Source organism: Cetorhinus maximus, chromosome 25 (genome assembly GCF_964194155.1).
Source record: "Cetorhinus maximus chromosome 25, sCetMax3.hap1.1, whole genome shotgun sequence".
Classification (NCBI taxonomy): domain Eukaryota; kingdom Metazoa; phylum Chordata; class Chondrichthyes; order Lamniformes; family Cetorhinidae; genus Cetorhinus; species Cetorhinus maximus.
In genome coordinates, this window is record NC_135903.1 from 28,259,753 (window position 1) to 28,281,126 (window position 21,374).

The 21,374-nt window shown below is 43.3% G+C and overlaps 1 protein-coding gene across 3 annotated transcripts in view; it reads right to left on the minus strand.

The window, feature by feature from the left end:
- Window positions 1–2,855: 2,855 nt before the first annotated feature.
- LOC144667991 (abl interactor 1-like) overlaps window positions 2,856–21,374 on the minus strand; it is an 85,702-nt gene continuing 67,183 nt past the window's right edge. For 2 of the 3 annotated variants that reach the window (XM_078529685.1, XM_078529683.1), the window contains exons 6-10: window positions 18,250–18,354; window positions 18,013–18,128; window positions 13,521–13,655; window positions 4,816–4,947; window positions 2,856–3,705 (exon numbers count right to left, since the gene is read on the minus strand). In XM_078529685.1, coding sequence (XP_078385811.1) covers window positions 3,542–3,705; window positions 4,816–4,947; window positions 13,521–13,655; window positions 18,013–18,128; window positions 18,250–18,354 — 652 coding nt within the window. In that variant the 3' untranslated portion in view covers window positions 2,856–3,541. The remainder of the gene's footprint in view (window positions 3,706–4,815; window positions 4,948–13,520; window positions 13,656–18,012; window positions 18,129–18,249; window positions 18,355–21,374) is intronic. The other variant, XM_078529686.1, reaches the window with a different exon arrangement.

The window sequence follows — 21,374 nt, forward strand, 5'->3', positions numbered from 1 at the left end:
TCTGAGCTGTTTTTTTCAGTTTTGTACAAAAAGCTAAAATCTGTTTCCATCTTTCACCAGTAGCATCGTGAGAAAATAAAAGGGCAGGTTAATAAAACTCAAACAGAACAAGGATAGAAAAGTTTTACATTTTAAAGTGGGAGAATGCACTGGATAGAAACTCCACAACATAGTTAGCTCATATAGTTAAAGCATTGTCTATTGACATCACTGTGTCGATCAATGAGTTGGACATAGGGTGGAACTTACAGAAGGACTCAAAGTCTATTTACTCAGCAAACTGCAGAGCAGACTCTGTTTAAACAGTGCACCACAGCAGACAGTCCACAGAGTCGATTTAAAAAGAGAAATCAGCAACAGAACTCATGGCCAGAACTACAGTCACTGCTCCCGATGATAAAAGGGTGATTTTCCCCAGGAAAATGTAGTATGTAAAGGATAGTGACACAGTACGCACTGATTATTTCTCCAACGAATTGTAGTAAGGATGTTTAGGCCTACTAAGATCAATCCAGCTCATTTACAGTAGTGCAGTCTTCAGGCTTGGCGTTCTTTATACTTTAACAGGAGGCGATCCAGCATGAAGTACAAAAGCTGCCGGGATAGCGTGGGGGGAAAATAGCACAGCGTGCAATTGTGAGAATTGCAGGCTGAAGCAAACAAAACACCTTCCCACGCTTGTTTATAAAGTGTTGGAGATGCAATCAAAAAAGTTTGAATGGCCATCATTATTTTTTTAACATGCAACCACAACAGCAAAAAATAAAAGGCAACTGAACTCACCACAAGCAGCTTTCTGAATTCTTCAGAAACCAATGTGCAAAGTTCAACCCTGCTCCCCTTGTACTGTACCCAACATTGACAATGTGTTATAACAATTGCAATATAGTTGTTTAAATATTGTTGTTTATTTATTAAAGGATGTGTTTAAAAAGTTTTAAATTTAGCAAAATATTCACAGTGGATTAAAAGATGAAGTGGTAAATGTGTATTATTTTGCATTAGGGATTTGATGTAATTTGGTGATTCAGATTTTTTGAAGGCATGGTACAGGCTCTCCTTTTGACATACAGTAATCAGAAAGAGCTTAGGCTTTGACCTACTTAGAATCTACTTCTGAGCACGGTTCTTTCTGTGGTGAATTCTTGTTCTTATCAGGATTAAGAAAGATTTTGTTCCGTGAACCAGAAACCACATATTTTTCAACTGTTGAGTGGCAGCAAACTTTGTGTCATAAACTGTAAAATTGCTGTCATAAATCTAGATCTGCCATTAGCTGCTTCTTAAAACGAATCAACACTCTCACTTTTTTTGGGTAAGTGTGTATATTACTGAGGATGTTACACTTCATTGGTGTTAACATTTCTTTGGATAATAATAATGCCAGATGTGCACTGATTCATGATGCATAAAGGTATGTCCAATTTAGAATTTCAGTCCATATTTTTCAGAATTTCAGTAGGTTGTAAGTTCATGTCGCACTGCTAAGACTTGCGCACACAACCGAGACCGACACTCCCAATGAAGTACTGATGGAGTGCTGCACTTTCGGAAGTGCCGTCTTTTAGATGAGATGTTAAACCGAGTCCCCATCTACCCCCTCAGGCGAATGTAAAAGATCCCCTGGCACTATTTTGAAGAAGAGAAGAGGAATTCTTCCTGGTGTCCTGGCCAACATTTATTCCTCAACCAACGTTGGGGAAACAGAATGCTGTTTGTGGAGCAGTGCTATGTGAAAATTGCCTGCTGCATTCTCCTGCACTACAATAATGACTACACTTTAAAAAATACTTCATTGGCTGTCAAGCACTTTGAGACACCCTGAGTTTGTGAAAGGCACTACGCACATATAAAAAGTTCTTTCCGGTTCCTTTAATATGCGTGGGATTTCAGATTTCCAAAGAGATGATCAATCCAGGGGGAGTTTTTAACCTGGATTTATCACTAATATCACCGAGGTGTAGACCTTTACAAAACTAACCCGGCGTAAGAAAAGGATAAGATTCTGCAATGCGGTGACCTCCGCCATATTTCTACAGGTTTCTAATTATTATTTTTAAAAATAAAGGAGTTTATTTCTGTAATGCATTTTACTTTTTACATGACATGGACAAGAACTTTGAAAACAAGGTTTATGTTTTCAGGTCTGAATTCAGAGAGGGGGGGCAAAAAAATCTTAACAATTTCAAAATTAATCACTGGTCAGGAGCATTTCAGGAACTTGTTGACAAGCGGCTACTGGTGTGATTTTTTTTTGGGGGGGACCTCCTAACTAGCCACTGCCACGTCCTCCGCCCACCCAGAAGGAAAAAAACAGTAAAAACTGGGAAATAAGGGTACTGGTCCGAACTGGTCTTGCATACCTTAAAATGGAACACTAGTAAAACTGGGAAATAACAGTACTGGTCCGAGCTGTATTTTCCTTCTGGGCAACTAAGGACAGCGGGCGTGTCTCTGAGGTTGCAGGCCCAATCAGAGAGCCTGCTGTCTTGGAAGGACAGCAGCCTCACTGGCAGATTTGGGTCCTGCCAAATTAGGAGGGGAACCGCGAAGGTAACACCATCTTGAGGCGCCCTCTGGAGATGTCTCAATTTTCTTACAATAAACTGTGGCCACAGTTGTGGCCCGCTAATCCTTGCAGCTCTGGTGTGGGGGGGGGGGGGGGGGGTGGAGAGGAGGGCGGGGGGGGGGGGGGGGAAGAGGTGGGGGGGAGGGAGGGAAAATGGGGGAGGGGGGAAGAGGGGGAGGGGGCGGAAGGGGAGGAGGGGAAGAGGGGGAGGGCAGGGGAAGCGGAGAGGGTAGGGGGGGAGGGGCGCAATGTTGGAGGTCTCACAAATCACCACGGCCAACCTTTAGGCACCTGCTGGGCTTTGGCCTCAGCTGGGGTGCTAGCCAATACCAGGAAGATGGTGGCACTTTCCCCATTATGTCCACAATCAGGCACTTATAGATTCAAACTGATGACACACCAATGCTGGGCAAGTAGCCCTTTCCACCCTGCATCTGGCAAGATCAGCAGGGGGTTGGAAATCATTGGCCCACCAACCTGATGCCCTCTGGTCTGACCTTCCTCTTGATCAAAGCTACCTTGGTAAGATTCGGCCCACATAGTTAACAGGGGAGATTACACCCCTGACAGTTTCTGTTTGCTTTTAGCAAGCTCTGTGAAACTTTATGGATGGCTTGGCCCTATATTCTAGTTATTCTCGGTTGCTGTCGGGCTAGGGTTTACAATTGCTTTCAGCCAGTTAGACATGATATCCCTTGTGTTTCAAATGCTAGGGGGATGAACAGATGGTCAAGCTTCAATGGGTAAAGTGGCTCCCTCATTTACCTGGTAGTTCTATTTTCAGTCTATTTCAAGGTTTGAGAAACACCAACGGTGCCCACAGAATAGGATATCATTAATGCCCCATCTAGAGATGTTTATTGCTAAACAAAAAAACTGTTTTCAAATGAACATTACCACTTTGTACATGACTAATCTGACCATCGCTTGTGGCTCTATGAACATGTAAGGTCCTTTCTGTATTCTGCTGTCTTAATCCAGGCGCTTTACATAATTTGAAGGAAAGTAACCTGTAGCTCCATTGATCACGCCTTCATACCAGCCGTTCTCATTCTTGGTGATGACATAGATGATTTCTCCTTCTTGGAAGGCCAAATCGTCATCACTATGTTTATTGTAAGCGTACAGTGCAACAACTGAGGGGAAAGAACACACAGATCCAAACATTGGCTGACTCAAAGCATAGATACTGCGACACTGATCAAAGTTAATGTGAAACTGAAGTGTTTGAAAAAGGACATCTCCATAGGAAGCACTAATGCAGGTATCGCTACATCTTTGCCATTTCTTGCCTGAAACTAATCTTCATTTCTAAAGGACTGCTCTACATCAGAGAAAGGCATGTTATTGGCACATGTTGGAGGTCAGCTATGCATGCAAGGAATTTGGGAGATAATTTTAAGACTAAATTCAATCTTATAAAGTTGATTCAGACAAAGAAAGGTATAAGGTTGGTAAAGCAAATGGGAAAACATAAACCAAAAGGGAAGATATTTTCTGGAAACATTTGTTGGGAGGGTGTTGGGTACAGAATAGGATGTCTTAAAGAAGTCTTCATAGTCTTCTGTGGGTTAACTGGAAGTCTTTATTAACTACTAGAACAATTTGATGTATAATAAAAGGTACAGGTTAGGAGCTATCTCCATGCTTAGGTCTTTACCCATCTCTGCTCAACACCACACTGACCCCTGGGTCTGGGTCTTGCCCTCGTACATCACTGTGGGCAGACTGCACTCAGTCCCACATGAGCCCCTATGCTACAAGATTCTAAATTTCTGTAAATTTACCAATAAAGAATAGAAGAATAGAAAGCAAAAGGGAGCAGGAATATGGAGAGAGAAAGAAGAAATAATTAGAGAAGAAGACAAAAAGTAAGCTGAGAGAAAAAGAGCTGTAGGTTTGAAAGAGATAGTGCAGCAAAGCATTTTGCAAGATTACTGCACCAATTCCAAAATGTGTTCTATGTGCCTGCTCACAGTAGCAAACACTCTTTATTCGATTTTGCCCCTCAAGCCAATCATTTTTAAAGTATTTTTTTCCTGATCCTCGTTAGCAGTAATGTGAGCCAAAAGTATTAAACAACTAAAATTGAAGTTGATGGAAATAAATTAAATTATTGCACAAAAGTCAAAATCCATCCTTTTTCAAAGTCATACATTTGGTACAACTCCTATAAACAGTATCAATGTTCACAAAAAAAAAGAAATAAACTCCATAGGAACTGAAAACAGAAGTCCTACCAGTACCTTTTTCAATGTAGTTAGCTGGTGTCCATTGAGGCTCATCTAAGTAATCTATAGGAGGTGGTGGTGGTGGGGACAATTCATCAAGATCAAGCATAAAGTCAGGAGGAGGAGGTGGGGGCGGGCAATCAGTGACTGAAAGAGCAGGACAAGCACAAAATCAGAACAGTGGAATAACATAAGCATAACAAAAAATAAGTATTACAACAATTAAACCAAATCATAGAGAGCCAACAAAGATTATTACACAAGCAAGTCTGTATATTCATAGGTTCTAAGCCTCAACATTAGAATGTTTTTGGACATATCCAATGGCAATTTTAACTTTATTGTAGACTGGGCAACATCAAATTAGTCCTGCCCAATTTTCCCTTCCATTGATGTGGTGTGCAATAAAATTGATTTAATTTCACCCACTCTACACTCATCTAAAGATAAGTTATCCCAGCCCTCTTCGCCTATTTGTACCGCTTTAGGCATCCATAGTGGTAGCTCAGTAACAGAATACAAATGTCATTTCAAAATGGTCAAATGCATTCCTGAGGTTCATAGTGTAATTAATCAGCAACATATAATCAAACAGCACAATTTTTATTTTTTTTTGAATGCTCATGAGGATCGAAGAGTAAATCTGCGCAGTTGGTCTAAAGTTCTGCAGCTGCCCACGCTCTGGCTCCGAGCCAGCAGAAACACCATTGGCAGGCAAGTGTACTACTGCCTGTAGATACAATTTGGTGATATAATGGCAGATGCAGCCTATCGAGCCAATGGCAGCTGATCTTCCAGCATGCCTTTGTTTTCATTTCTTCCACTTCATGAAAATGTTTGAAAAAGTAACCCCACATTTACCAAAAAATGTCTGTTTTTAAAAAAAGTGATCTATCCTTTAGAGCATCTTCTCCCGAAAGTGATAATGTTGCTACTCTTCAACATCCAGTTTCAAAGGCCAGACTTAACAGTGGTTGGAATTTATGTCCGAGTCTCAGAAAAGGAGCAATGTCTTCATGCTTACACATGTTACACACCAGTTAAGAAGCTCTTGCATATTCTGTGCAAGAGCTATCATCGCTTCCAAGGAATTGGGAGTGGGAAATGGAAGGGTTGTAAGCTGAACCTGGCAATAAGTGACCAGTTTTCCCAGACTAGCTTGGGAGTAGCTTGTGGTGTAACAGTTGACTGTCACTGGGAGTTCCATTCCAATTGTGAAGATTGGTGGCAGTTGTCCTTATAGCAGGCGATGCAGCTCTTCAAATGTTGCTTTGCCAACTTAGAGCCTGAGAAGGCTTGGTCACTGGAAGTTAGCAATCCCAATCTTACCCCTTATACACTTGCTATCTGGTGTGGATATATAGGACTTTGATATAGGACCATTTTGTTACCTGTAACTTCAGTACATGCCAGTTCATATGCAACTTAAACTAGAGAAATGTGCAGTTAAAAACATTTTACAATGTTAACAAGAAAATGTGGCTTTAAGACACAGCTCAATTACAATGGGCCAGATTTTGCAATTGTTTGCACAGTGTGAATCTAATGTATTTATGTAAATTAAGTGTACAGATCTGTTGTGCATCGCCACCTAAATATTAAAGTATAGCATAAGAATTCTTTTATTTTTACTTTTATTCCCAATAGTTTTGCACTCAGCAAACATAGAGAAATTACTCCGAAACTCTCTGTGAGTTCATAATTTATGAAGTAACATAGTAAAAATTCAAAACACTATTCGAGATTTGCCTCCTTAGGGAACAAAAATCATCTTACCTTAAAAGAATATAATTTGAAGATACAACATTTCACTGTGGGTCACACATTCTTTTTATCTCCAGCATCTTAATGTGAATTCAGTTCTACCACTCAGCTGAATAATTCTCTCTCAGCTGACTGAAAGAAGAGTCTTTTTACAGTCTCAACCAGCAACTATTGATCCAGGGATGGTGACATTTCAATGACTTTATTCACACACCAGTAATTAAATGTAAAAGCCTAGCACTGTTACAGGAAAAAAATCAATTTTTACGGCATTGATAAAATAATTTTTATAATTTAAGGAACATGAGAATTAAACGAGGTCCAGTATATCCATTTGTACAAGCATGCAAACTTACTGTTCTCTTGAAAGCGGGCAACAAAGCCAGTCAGGGGGATCTGTGGAATAAACTGCAATAAAGGGGGAAGGATAGGTGCTGGGGAGCAGACTAAAGAAGTGGTGAAGAGACATAGAAGCTTTTGTGAGTCATTAGCGCAAATGAATAAGATTATAAATTGCACAAAGCGGAATTCTGAAATTCACATAGATGAAGGAATCTTACTTGAGAGCGGAGAGGATAGTGACACACCATTTACAAGTGGTTGCAGGGAAGCAGGAGAGCTCGCAGAGTGCCTGCACCTGAGGCTTGCAGAAGATGTAGCACTGTGGCCATGCCGAAGGCCCTGCCACATAAATTGGTATTGACAGCCTGAAGCAGAGCTAGCTGCATTAAAGATCAAGAGGGACAGGAGATAAATCCATCACTATCCACAGACAGAATAACAATGTTTTCAGCTCAAAAACAGAATTACCTGGAAAAACTCAGCAGGTCTGGCAGCATCGGCAGAGAAGAAAAGAGTTGACGTTTCGAGTCCTCATGACCCTTCAACAGAACTGAGTAATATTAGGAGAGGGGTGAAATATAAGCTGGTTTAAGGTGGGGGGTGTGGGGGGAGAGAAGTGGGGGTTGGGGGGGGGTTGCGGTTGTAGGGACAAACAAGCAGTGATAGGAGCAGATAATCAAAAGATGTCACAGACAAAAGAACAAAGAGGTGTTGAAGGTGGTGATATTATCTAAACGAATGTGCTAATTAAGAATGGATGGCAGGACACTCAAGGTACAGCTCTAGGGGGGGTGGGGTGGAAAGACTAACAGGGCATAAAAGGTATAGATTTAAAAATAATGGAAATAGGTGGGAAAAGAAAAATCTATATAAATTATTGGAAAAAACAAAAGGAAGGGGGAAGAAACGGAAAGGGGGTGGGGATGGAGGATGGATCTAAAGTTGTTGAACTCAATATTCAGCCCGGAAGGCTGTAAAGTGCCTAGTCGGAAGATGAGGTGCTGTTCCTCCAGTTTGCGTTGGGCTTCACTGGAACAATGCAGCAAGCCAAGGACAGACATGTGGGCAAGAGTGCAGGGTGGAGTGTTAAAATGGCAAGCGACAAGGAGGTTTGGGTCTTTCTTGCGGACAGACCTCAGGTGTTCTGCAAAGCGGTCGCCCAGTTTACGTTTGGTCTCTCCAATGTAGAGGAGACTGCATTGGGAGCAACGAATGCAGTAGACTAAGTTAGGGGAAATGCAAGTGAAATGCTGCTTCACTTGAAAGGAGTGTTTGGGCCCTTGGACGGTGAGGAGAGAGGAAGTGAAGGGGCAGGTGTTGCATCTTTTGCGTGGGCATGGGGAGGTGCCATAGGTGGGGGTTGAGGAGTAGGGGGTGATGGAGGAGTGGACCAGGGTGTCCCGGAGGGAACGATCCCTATGGAATGCCGCCGGGGGGGTGAAGAGAAGATGTGTTTGGTGGTGGCATCATGCTGGAGTTGGTGGAAATGGCGGAGGATGATCCTTTGAATGCGGAGGCTGGTGGGGTGATGAGTGAGGACAAGGGGGACCCTATCATGTTTCTGGCAGGGAGGAGAAGGCGTGAGGGCGGATGCGCGGGAGATGGGCCGGACACGGTTGAGCTGTTTTCATCTGGCTTTCTAACACTCTGTGTCATTCAGTACATTGTTCTCTTAACAAGCTAACAGATTGTTCATTTACTGCACGTCCCACCCATCTCAACAGCTATGTTTTTACTCTGGTTTCGTATGGGTAGCACAGAGATACCTCAGAGTTGGTCATCTAATGTGCTATGTCATAAAGTTGCAAGGCAGTAGGTGTAGCCCTTGGTGCTCCTGCTTAGTGAGTTCCTGTGACACCCGGTTACTTTATTGGCTGCATACAGTCACGCCACTATTTCTGGTCAGCATGGGAAATGATTGGGTAATGTCCCATCAATCACACCTGGAGGACAGTGCTGCTGTAAATAACTGGGGTTGATTTCACACACAAATGGCTGGAATTTATTGTGGGAGGGCATGCAAAATATGATGGGCCATTAGCCTACCACCTTCCCAGCCATCCCTGACCCGGTCCCCATAATACAGGGGGTGGGTAAGGCACCCACTAGCCCATCTGCCTTTAGACCGGTTGAAGCCCATATGTGGCCTCTTAAGGGCGTCAACCTGCCTGCACGACCAAAATATACTGGGCAATGGAAGGCGGGCAAGAGTAGAAGGCCATTTTTTCAATGCGTCTATCTCATTGACTGGCACAATTTACTATTATGAGTTGCAGTTGGGCATGGTGGCAGCTGCTTCTCCTCGTAGAGGGAGAAGATTAGGAACTTTTTTAAAATTTATTCGCGGGATGTGGGCTTCGCTGGCTGGGCCAGCATTTATTGCCCATCCCTAGTTGCCCTTGAGAGGGTGGCGGTGAGTTGCCTTCTTGAACCGTTGCAATCCCTGTGGTGTAGGTACACCCACAGTGCTGTTAGGAAGGTAGTTCCAAGGTTTTGCCCCAGCGGCAATGAAGAAAAGGCGATATATTTCCAAGACAGGATGGTGAGTGACTTGGAGAGAAATTACAGGTGATGGTGTTCGCATCTATCTGCTGCCCTTGTCCTTCTCGATGGTACCGGTTGTGGGCTTGGAAGGTGCTGCCTAAGGATCCTTGGTGAATTTCTGCAGTGCATTGTGTAGATGGTACACACTGCTGCGACTCTGCATCAGAGGTGGAGTGCGTGAAAGTTTGTGGATGTGGTGCCAATCAAGAGGGCTGCTTTGTCCTGGATGGTGTCAAGCTTCTTGAGTGTTGTGCAGGCTGCACTTATCCAGGCAAGTGGGGAGTATTACATCACACTCCTGACTTGTGCCTTGTAGATGGTGGACAGGCTTTGGGGAGTCAGGCGGTGGGTTACTCATCGCAGGATTCCTAGTCTCTGACCTGCTCTTGTAGCCACAGTATTTATATGGCTAGTCCAATTCAGTTTCTGGTCAATAGTAACCCCCAGGATGTTGATAGTGGGGGATTCAGTGATGGTAATGCCACTGAACGTCAAGGGGCGATGGTTAGATTCTCTCTTGCTGGAGATGGTCATTGCCTGGCACTTGTATGTTACTTGCCAATTGTCAGCCCAAGTCTGGATATCATCCAGGTCTTGCTGCATTTGGACACGGACTGCTTCAGTATCTGAGAAGTCGCGAATGGTGCTGACCATTGTGCAATCATCAGTGAACATCCGCACTTCTGACCTTATGATGGAATCAAGGTCATTGATGAACAGCTGAAGATGGTTGGGCTGAGGACATTACCCTGAGGAACTCTTGCAGTGATGTCCTGGAGCTGAGGTGACTGACCTTTGACAACCACAACCATCTTCCTTAGTGCTAGGTGTGATTCCAACCAGTGGAGAGTTTTCCCTCTGACTCCTATTGACTCCAGTTTTGCTAGGACACCTTGATGCCACACTCGGTCACATGCAGCCTTGATGTCAAGGGCAGTCACTCTCACCTCACCTCAGGAGTTCAGCTCTTTTGTCCGTGTTTGAACCAAGGTTGTAACGAGGTCAGTAGCTAAGTGACCCTGGAGGAACCCAAACTGGATGTCAGTGAGCAGGTTACAGATAGGCAAGTACCGCTTCATAGCACTGTTGATGACCCCTTCCATTACTTTACTACTGTTGATGGACAGTAGACTGATGGGGTGGTAATTGGCTGGATTGGATTTGTCCTTTTGTGTACAGGACATACCTGGGCAATTTTCCACATAGCTGGGTAGATGCCAGTATTGTAGCTGTACTGGAACAGCTTGGCTAGGGGCGTGACAAGTTCTGGAGCACAAGCCTTCACTGCTATTGCCGGAATATTGTCAGGGCACATAGCCTTTGCAGTATCCATTGCCTTCAGCCATTTCTTGATATCATGTGGAGTGAACTGAATTGGCTGACGACTGGCATCTGTGATGCTGAAGACCTCCGGCGAAGGCCGAGATGGATCATCCACTCGGCACTTCTGGCTGAAAATTGTGGCAAATGCTTCAGCCTTATCTTTTGCACTGATGTGCTGGGCTCCCCCATCATTGAGGATGGGGATATTTGTGGGGCCTCCTCCTCCAGTGAGTTGTTTAATTGTCCACCACCATTCACAATTGGGTGTGGCAGGACTGCAAAGCTTAGATCTGTTGGTTGTGGGATTGCCTGCTCTGCCTATCACTTGCTGCTTATGCTATTTGGCATGCAAGTAGTCCAATGTTAGAGCTTCACCAGGTTGACACCTCATTTTTAGGTATGCCTAGTGCTGCTCCTGGCATGCCCTCCTGCACTCTTCATTGAACCAGGGTTGATCCCCTCGCTTGATGGTAATGGTAGAGTGGGGATATGCCAGGCCATGAGGTTACAGATTGTATTTGAATACAATTCTGCTGCTGCGATGGCCCACAGCACCTCATGGATGCCCAGTCTTGAATTGCTAGATCTGTTTGAAATCTATCCCATTTAGCACGATGGTAATGCCACATGACACGATGGAGGGTATCCTCAATGTGGAGGCGGGACTTCGTCTCCACAACGACTGTGAGATGGTCACTCCTACTGTCATGGGCAAATGCATCTGCAGCAGGCAGGCTGGTGAGGATAAGTATGTTTTTCCCTCACCACCAACGCAGACCCAGCCTAGCAGCTATGTCTATTAGGACTCGGCCAGCTCAGTCAGTAGTAGTACTACTGAGTCATTTTTGGTGATGGACATTGAAGTCCCCTACCCAGAGTACATTCTGTGCCCTTGCTTCCTCCAAATGATGTTCAACATGGAGGAACACTGATTCATCAACTGATGAAGGAGAGCAGTACATGGCAATCAGCAGGAGGTTTCCTTACCCATGTTTGGCTGGATGCCATGGGGTCCAGATTCGATGTTGAGGACTCCCAGGGCAATCCCTCCCCATTGTATACCACTGTGCCACCACCTCTGCTGGGCCTGTCTTGCCAGTGGGACAGGACATACCCCAGGATAGTGATGGATATGATACCATGAGATTGACTATGTCAGGCTGCTCCTTGACAGCTCTCCCAATTTTGGCACTGGCTCCCAGATGTTAGTAAGGACGACTTTGCAGGGTTGACAGGTCTATCTGGTTTAATTCCTATTTTTGGAGACTTTGTAGTGGCTTGAAACAACTGAGTGGATTGCAAGGCCATTTCAGAAGTAGTCAGTAGGAGGCTTGCTGTGATGGTGGGGTGGGGGAGAAGGTGAGTTTTCACAACAATCAACAATGATTATACTTTTACTTCCAGATTTTTATTGAATTCAAATTACACCATCTGCTGTGGCAGGATTTGAACCTGGGCCCCAGAGCATTAAGATAAAAGCAAAAAACTGCGGATGCTGGAAATCTAAAACAAAAACAAAAATACCTGGAAAAACTCAGCAGGTCTGACAGCATCTGCGGAGAGGAACAAAGTTAACGTTGCGAGTCCGTATGACTCTTCAACAGAACTAAGGAAAAATAGAAAAGAGGTGAAATATAAGCTGGTTTAAGGGGGGGGGGGGGCAGGACAGGTAGAGCTGGATAGAGGGCCAGTGATAGGTGGAGATAACCAAAAGATGTCATAGACAAAAGAACAAAGAGGTGTTGAAGCTGGTGATATTATCTAAGGAATGTGCTAATAGATGACATTAAGGGTAGAAAGCAGGACGAGCAAGGTACAGATGGCCCTAGTGAGGGTGGGATGGGGGGAAGGGATCGAAATAGACTAAAAGGCAGAGATAAAACAATGGATGGAAATACATTTAAGAATAATGGAAATAGGTGGGAAAAGAAAAATCTATATAAATTATTGGAAAAAAGGGGGATCGGAAAGGGGGTGGGGATGGAGGAGAGAGTTCATGACCTAAAATTGTTGAACTCAATATTCAGTCCAGTCTCTGGATTACTAGGCCAGTGACAATACCACTATGCTATCCCCCACCCCCTCCCCCGCCCCAGCTCCTTTATGCTATTAGCTATCAGTCACAGAGACTAAAGAGCTGGTTTCTTTGCCAGTTGCTTCTCCTGTCCTGCAGATAGTGTTGGTGAAAAAAAAATCAGAGAGAAGTACAAACCAACTTAACACTTATAAGGAATGGTTTTCCCTAAATCACCTTTGGGAGTAATGTGAATGATCATATCAGTAAATCAAGGTGTTAACTGTTACACAACTTAGACTTTCAACTTGCTACCCAAATAGGAATTTCCATTGTGCATCAGTACAATTGTAAGAACAGGAATATCCTGAAGTCAATGTACATGAAAATCAGGCAATTTCTGTTATCGGCAGCTAATGCACATGATCAATTTTTGGCTTGACGGCAAGTTGAAAGTCTATAGTCCATTTATCGCAGGCGCCACAGTGGATTTCAATTGCATGTATCATTTGATTTTTTTTATGCAAGGAACATTTCTCTAGTTTCAAAAATGTTTTGCAAAAATTTCAAAATTATAACTTAACTCCCGGAAATTTCCAACTACATTTTACCAGGAAAGTAAAAACTGGGAGCTGAATGGGAATTGTGACAGGGACTTTAAAAACATGTCACATTCACTTGGTGATTTTGTTTGAAGACAGTGAGTACAAAAGTAAACCAGCTGATGTCTCACCTGATAAAGGAGGGTCAGACATCAACGGGGGAGGAGGAGGGAGACAGACCTCATTGGAAATCTGCGGAGGAGGAGCTGGAGGTGGAGGCAGTTCCATTGGAGGTGGGGGTGGTGAGTCTGGGAGGCCATTTCCATCTACAAAGTGTACACACAATAAGCACCATTAATCTCAATGAGTGACAACTGGATCAATTCATTTTCAGCAACAACAACAGAAACATTTTTGATTAAGACCTAATGAACTTAAATTACTTAATACATGACTCAAATCTTAAACATAAGAGTCCTAGCATTATGTCAAGCGATACCTAAAATTCAAATACAATGTATCTCCTTACTTAAGGAGGGATATACTTGCATTGGAGACAGTTCAGAGAAGGCTCAATAGGCTGATCCCTGGGATGAAGGGGTTGTCTTGTGAGGAAAGGTTGAGTAGTTTGGGCCTTTATTCATTGGAGTTTAGAAGAATGAAAGGTGATCTTTACATATAAGATTCTTATCATATGAAGTATATAGATTCTGAGGGGGCTTGATAGTGTAGAGGCTGAGACGATGTTTTCCCTTGTAGAAGAATCTAGAGCTAGGGGGCAAAGTTTAAAAGTAAGGGGTCTCCCATTTAAGACTGAGATGAGGAAGAATTTCTTCTCTCAGAGGGAATTTTGGAATTCTCTTCCCCAGAGAGCAGTGGGAGATGGGTCATTGGACACATTCAGGGCTAAGTTGGACAGGTCTTTCATCTACAAGGGAGTCAAGCATTACGAGGAACAGGCAGGAAAGTGGCCACAGTCAGATCAGCCATGATGTCATGTCCCAGTACACTCTGAATTTCAAACTAATTTTTATATTTTAAAACTGACCACAAAAGGCTGCAAAATATGGCAGCCCAAGTGTCACCTGATTTCTTTTGTGCATTGAAACCACTCCCCTGTCTCAAGAGGGAACAAACAGGACTTTCCAGACTGATGATAACCTCTCCTGAAACTAATCAAAACGGGTATTGTCAAATTAAATATGTCATTCAAAGACAAAGACCTTGACTGTCTCAAACTCTCAAGGTTCCCACAACACAGGATGTGTACTCAATGTAACCACCCGCCTTATCTAGAAAAACGACTTTGAACTTGTGGAATCACATGATGAGAGAACCATTTTTTTCTGCTTTTAAAATCATCAAGAAACTGTTTGCAGACAGCGTTCCCCAAACGCCATCAAATTAGCTGCAAGCCATCAAGCAGCCAAGGTAATCAACAGCAATACCTTTTAAGCAGAGAATCCCAAGAGAAGGTCTCCCCCAAACTGTTCCAGCTTTGAATTCACCTGAGAACTAACTCATAGAAATTCAACTACAAGAAACTTCACAGTCTGCTGAGAATCCTTCGCTTTACAAGGCCTTCACGCCAACTTAAACATCAACTTCATCTAAGAAACTACAGGCCTGGCATGAAAGAGACCAAAATAATTATAAGCTGTAACAGTATAATATCTTCATCTCTATATAATCTTTGTGTGTGTAAGAGAGTGTGTGAGGTGATCGAGTGAAACGTGTTATTTCAGGGTAAGTGAGTGAGAATAAATAACCTTCTTTATTTTTAACCTCACAAAAGCTTGCTACTGGAATCTTTTATTTGGAATACACACACAAAAGGTAAGAAAACATGTACCACTTCCATAAAAAACATACTGACCACAGGCAATAAAAGGAAAACATTAAATTTTGTCAGTGACATGATCTTATTAAATGATAGAGCAGACTCAATGGGCCAATTTACACCCCTCCCTTTCACATGGTCCATCTTGGACTCTTCCCTTCCTCAACTTCTTTATTTCCATTTCTGGGATGGACTATTGTAATGGACAATAGTCAACAAGAAACAGATAAACTTTATTACAGAGAGTTTTTCAGAAGCTACATGTTCGATCAGTACCCTCATCAGGAAACCCCGCCTTTAGATTACCCAAGCTTAGGGCCCTTTGGTCAGAGCCTCCAAGAACATCATGTGACCCCTGCTAGACACCAGGAGAAGCTAATCTTTCAATTACTACAACTATCAATCAATATTCGCTGTAAATATTCGCTGATTCCTGCAGCTGCCTGGACTGCACTTCCTCACACCCCTCTTCCTGTAAGGACTATACATCATTCTCCCAGTTTCTCACTTCCCATTGGATCTGATGCCACCTTCCATGCCAGTGCTTTTGATATGTCTTCCTTTTTCCTCAACTGAGAATTCCCCTCAACCATGATTGGACAAGGCCCTCTACCATATCTGTCCCATTTCCCACACTTCTACTCTCACCCACCCCTCCTTCCCAGAATGGCGACAGGGTTCCCTTTGTTCTCATTTTCCACCCCACCAGATGGCCTGCCGCACTCTTCAATCACCCTCAGCACTCCTCCTCTTCTCAAGCACCTTCCCTGCAGGTGCAGGAGATGTAACACCTGTGCTTTTAACTCCTTCTTTCCCATTGTCCAGAGTCCTAAACACTCCTTCCAGGTGAAACGGCAATTTACTTGTACTCCTTTCAATGAGGATGCGGTATTTGCTGATCGCGATGTGGACTCCTCTACACTGAGAAGGCCCAACCTGCACAGGGTGACAGCTTTGCAGAACCACAAATGTGACTCCATTCTTGGTCCCACTCCTATTCTGACCTCTCTGTCCTCGGCCTCCTACACTATTGTAATAATGCTCAACATGAGCCCAAGAAACAGCACCGCATCTTTCAATTAGGCACTTTGCAGCTTTCCAGGCCTAACAATGATTTTAACAATTTCAGATGGTAACCACTGTTCCCATTTTTTCAGACAGCAGCCATTGGTAATGATTCTGCTATTCCAATTTCTACCTCCCCTATTTCTTTACTTGTCCCATTAGTATGTGAAAAGATTATAGATTAAAACTAGTCTTTTAAACTTTAAGGTAATTACAAGGGTATGAGGACAGAGCTGGCTAAAGTGAAGCTGGGAAATTAGGTTAAGGGTAGGTCAGTAGAGATGCAGTGGCAGACATTTAAGGATATTTCATAGCACTCAGCAAAGGTGCATTCCAGTAAGAAAGCATGATTCCAGGAGACGAATGCACCCTCCACGACCACACTAAGATAATATCAAATTGAAAGAAAAAGTGCACAATTCTGGTGGTAGGTCAGAAGATTGGACAGAATTTAAAAACCAGCAAAGAGCGATGATAAAAGTAATAAAGAGAGAGAAATTAGATTATGAGAGAAAGTTAGCTAGAAATATAGAAACAGATAGCAAGAGTTTCTACAAGTATTTAAAAAGATAAAAGAGTAACTAAAGTGAGCATGGGTCCCCTAGAGAGTCTGGGTTATTAATAATGGAGAAATAAGGAAATGGCAGAAGTGTTGAACAGATAATTTGTCTGTCTTCACTGTAGAGGACACAAATAACACATATATGAACCACCCCTTTTGCCTTTCACCATCATCCTTTCATTTAATCTCTCCTGTATTCCACCTATTACAGAACTTCCCCTTTGTTCCTTTCTCCCTGCCTTCTTTTGTGTCTCTGTACTTGTTTATAACTTGTTACATCTCCAGCTTTTTCCGGTCTTGATGAATGGTCATTGACCGGAAATGTGAGTTTTGTTTCTCTCCCCACGGGTGTTGCCAGACTTGCTGAGTATTTCCAGCATTTGCTGTTTATATTTTAGATTCCCAACATCCACAGTATTTTGCTTTTATATTTTCCTGGCCCACACCCAAAAATGGGTGCTCTTGAATTTCTGGATCTTGGCATCTACACACTGGGGACAGAGTAAGAGATTGTCAGACAGTGTATTAAGCTTAGGAGGAATGAGAATGAAAAATAGAGGAGCCCTGATCGGAGAAGTGTTGAGTGAAGAGAGAGAGAGAGAGGGAGAGAGAGAGAGAAGATAGGCTGCAGTAGAAAGAGAGAAGATGGAGGTTAAAGATATAGGATGAATTATCTGTTAGATGGAAAGCCTTGCTTATTCAGGGATATGTGAAATACTTCCCAGTGCCGTCATGTTCTCATTACTCTCAATGGGAGAAAGAAGTAATAGAACAATTGATTATTAACACAGTCAGAATTCCACTAAAATCACTTGGAGTTCAAATTTCTTTACATGAACATTTTTGAATTCAAATCAAAGTGCTAAAAATGCAATTGAGCATTTTTAGAATGGAACTGGACTGTGATTTGCAACTTGAGTTCCAAATTGCAGTAGAGGTAACATTATTACGGTCCAAGTTATGCACTCCCATTGTTTTCTTTGAGATACTCATACAGCATGGAAAGAGGCCATTCGGCCCATCATGTCCGTGCTGGTCATCAAGCCCCATCTACTCTAATCCCATTTTCCAACACTTGGCCCATAGCCTTGTATGCTATGGCGCTTCAAGTGTTCATCTAAATACTTCTTAAATGCTGTAAAGGTTCCTGCCTCTACTACCCTTTCAGGCAGAAAGGGTGTACTGTTCAAATGTTCACACACTTACTAACACTGACCTGGTTCACATGCCACTGGTGGTGGTGGTGGTGGAGGAGGCATCGGCACAGGTACAGTCACAGGCATCGTCATGTTCTCAGCTCCGTAGCTATTTCTGTTTCTACTAATATCACTGCTTCCAACCAACAATAAAAAGGAAAGCATAAAGGAGCAGCCATAGGTATTCTGTATAATGAACATATCCAATTGTATCTATAAAAATGTCCACATTTTATTATTGATTTTGATAAACTTACTTAAGTTTTGGAGGCCCATCTGTTGGAGGAGAGTTAGTCACAGGACTGCTATATGCATTTGGGATAACAGGAGGTTGAACAGGTCTTGGTGCCTTAGCACTTCTTCTGAAAATGACAAAAACAGAAAGTTTCTTTAATAGTGAGCATGAGTTATAAGAGAAATTAAGAATGAAGTGGGGCAGAGACTGGCCTTTCAGCTCAGGAATCAAAGTTTAAATCCAGTCCAGACTGGGGACAAGGCAAATGTGCTCTTTCTGCTGATTGGATAGATCCTACAAGTTTGGGGAGATTCAAATCTGTTCATAGTGGACATGGGCTTTAACCACCAAATTGGTGGCCTCTCTCCCAGAGGCCACAGAATGACTGGGAACTCGAAAAGTTAAAGTTTAGGGCTCATACATCTCTCTTGAATCACACTAGAGAGAGATTTACTATGCGAGTAGCAGTGTTATATGTGGCTGGGAAGGGTTCTCGATGCTGATTGAAGTAAGTAAGAACATAATTAACCCTTAATGTATTGTTGCTCAATTTGGTGACCATACAACCTAAAAAGGTAACATGGTGAAAATGGCAGAAGAAGCCCGAACCCAGAAGTCCCACCTCCGAGCACGGCCCCTGCCATTTTCACGGGCCCCGGTCGGGGTTTGCGTATACGCATTTTACGGCAGCGGCTACCCATAGAAATGAGCAGCTGCATCCAGTGTGAGACGTGTCTGAAATGTGACATGGGCAGATTAGACCTAGTAGGAGTAGGTCTGAATTTTGTGAATTAATTTGGATAGCCTGGGTACCCTTTTGGAGAGGTAAGGTACCCTGTGGTAATCTGAGGTGCAATACACCTTTGAGAGAATGTGAGCAGATTGACCACGTGATTGCATTACCCAATTGCTGTGTAGCACGGGCTACATTGTTAATCAGTAGTTTAGGATGGATTTTTTGTCTGAGAAGCACACTTGGTTAATTGCTTATGTGAATAAACAGCATGTGCCTCACTTTACAACCGTCTCTTCGTCTACATCGTATGGATTACCAACTCACTCATCAGTAGATAGGCGTGCAACCATGTTCGCTGAGCAAAGCAACCCGAGAGAAGGAACATACACACCACTTTGCATATGGTCCCGGGTCACTTTTGCAGGAGATAAGGTGCCCTTTGGGAGGGGTCAAATGCCCTTTTTTACTAAACATAGGCATGAGTGTGCGTCAAAAGTGCATAACTTCATTAGAACTGTCAAAAACAACTGTCAAAAGTGTCAAGATGAACTGTCAAGAGTAGCTGTCAAGCTGTCAAGGAATTTAAAACTCCTGCCCTTTAAATCTTTGGGAGAAAAACTGTCTGGAGTGTTAAATAAAGATTGCTTACTATTTCACTCTGTCTGTTGACATAATACTTAGGATTACTATGTCTGGATTACTACTGCATGACTGATTTCACAACCTTCATAGTAGGGTGCCTTCCATTTCTCAGCATAGGTCCTTAGGTCTGCCAGTGGTGCATACTGGGTGAGTTGGCAGGTGTAAGGGCAAAGGGTGGGTGGTGGGGTCATGGGTTGGCATGAGTTGGCACTAAACTGTAATAGTGGCTATAAAATGCCATGGTTGGAGGTATAGGTCGGCATGGAGGATATGAGGGGCCATGGCTGGTGGGGAGAGGGGAATAGGTTGGCATGGGAGACATAAGGGGCCATAGGGTGGGCAGGGGGAATAGGTTGGCATGGAGAGCATGAGGGGCTATGGGGGGTGGGCAGAAGAGCACAAGTTTGCATGAAGGGTGTGAAGGGCCATGACAGTAGGTGGGGGACATAGGTTGGCATGGGTTAGCTTGGATGGGGTAGGGGAGTGTGCGGGGGTATGAGGTGCGAAGGGCTGTTTTACGTTTTCCTTTTTTTTAAAAGTGATACTGTGCCGGTGCACAGAGGCAGGCCTTCCTTCCAGCCCGCCTTGGCACCTGGCATCCTCCGCACTCGTTCGGGTCACCCGACCCGACTCCGAATACAACCCGCCACCCCAGGATGAAAATTTGTCAGACATTTTTAGAAGTCAGGTTTGCAGAGACAAGAGTTCTCCCGACTCTGCACAACTGGCGCTCGGACAAAAATCTAGGCCTGAGATCTGTCAATAACAGTATTTCAGCTTTCGGTTAAAAGAGGAGTTTGGTCTTTAAGAAAAAATCATGTTCATAGAATCATTAAACAGCACAGAAAGGGGTCATCGTACCTGCGCTGGCTCTTTGAAAGAGTTAAATAATTTGTTCCTCCCCCTGCTCTTTCACAAAACTCTGCAATTTTTTTTCCCCTTTTCAGGTAATTATCCAATTCCCTTTCACAAGTTACAACTGAATCTACTTCCATCAACCTTTCAGAAAGTGCATTCCAGGTTATAACAAGTCACCATGTAGAAAAAATGATCCTCATCTCCCCCAACTCTTTTGCCAATTATCTTAAATCTGTGTCCTAGGGCATGAGAACGGGTCTTCCTTTATTTATTCCATCAAAATCCCTCATCGTTTTGAAGGCCTCTAGTAAATCTTCCCTTAACCAACTCTGCTCCAAAGTGGGTAATCCCAGCTTCTCCATATAACTGAAGTCCCTCATCCCAGGTATCATTTTACTAAATCTCCTCCGTCCCCTCTCCAAGGTTATTAATATAGCATTTCTGTTATGCTTTTGTTTTCTAATTATGTCATTATTTGCAATAATTTGGGCTGGCTTTTCCTACAGCACACAGCCTAAAATCAGGCAGTACAGCAGCAGAGGAAAGACAATAAAATCATAGAAACATAGAATGGTTACAGCGCAGAAGGAGGCCATTTGGCCCATCGTGTCTATGCTAGCTCTGTGTAACAGCTATGCAGTTCATCCTCCTCCCCCACCTTTTCCCCGTAGTCCTGCAACTTTTTTCACTTCAAATAATTATCCAATTTCTTCTTGAAAGCTCTGATTGAATCTGCTCTCACCACGCTCTCAGGTAGTGCACTCCTACATAAAAAAAGGTTTTACTCTTTTTGCCGTTGCTTCGTTTGCCAATCACCTTAAATCAATGCCCTCTGGTTCTCAATCCTTCCACCAAAAGGAACAGTTTCTCCCTATCTCCTCTGTCCAGACCCCTCATGATTTTGAACACCT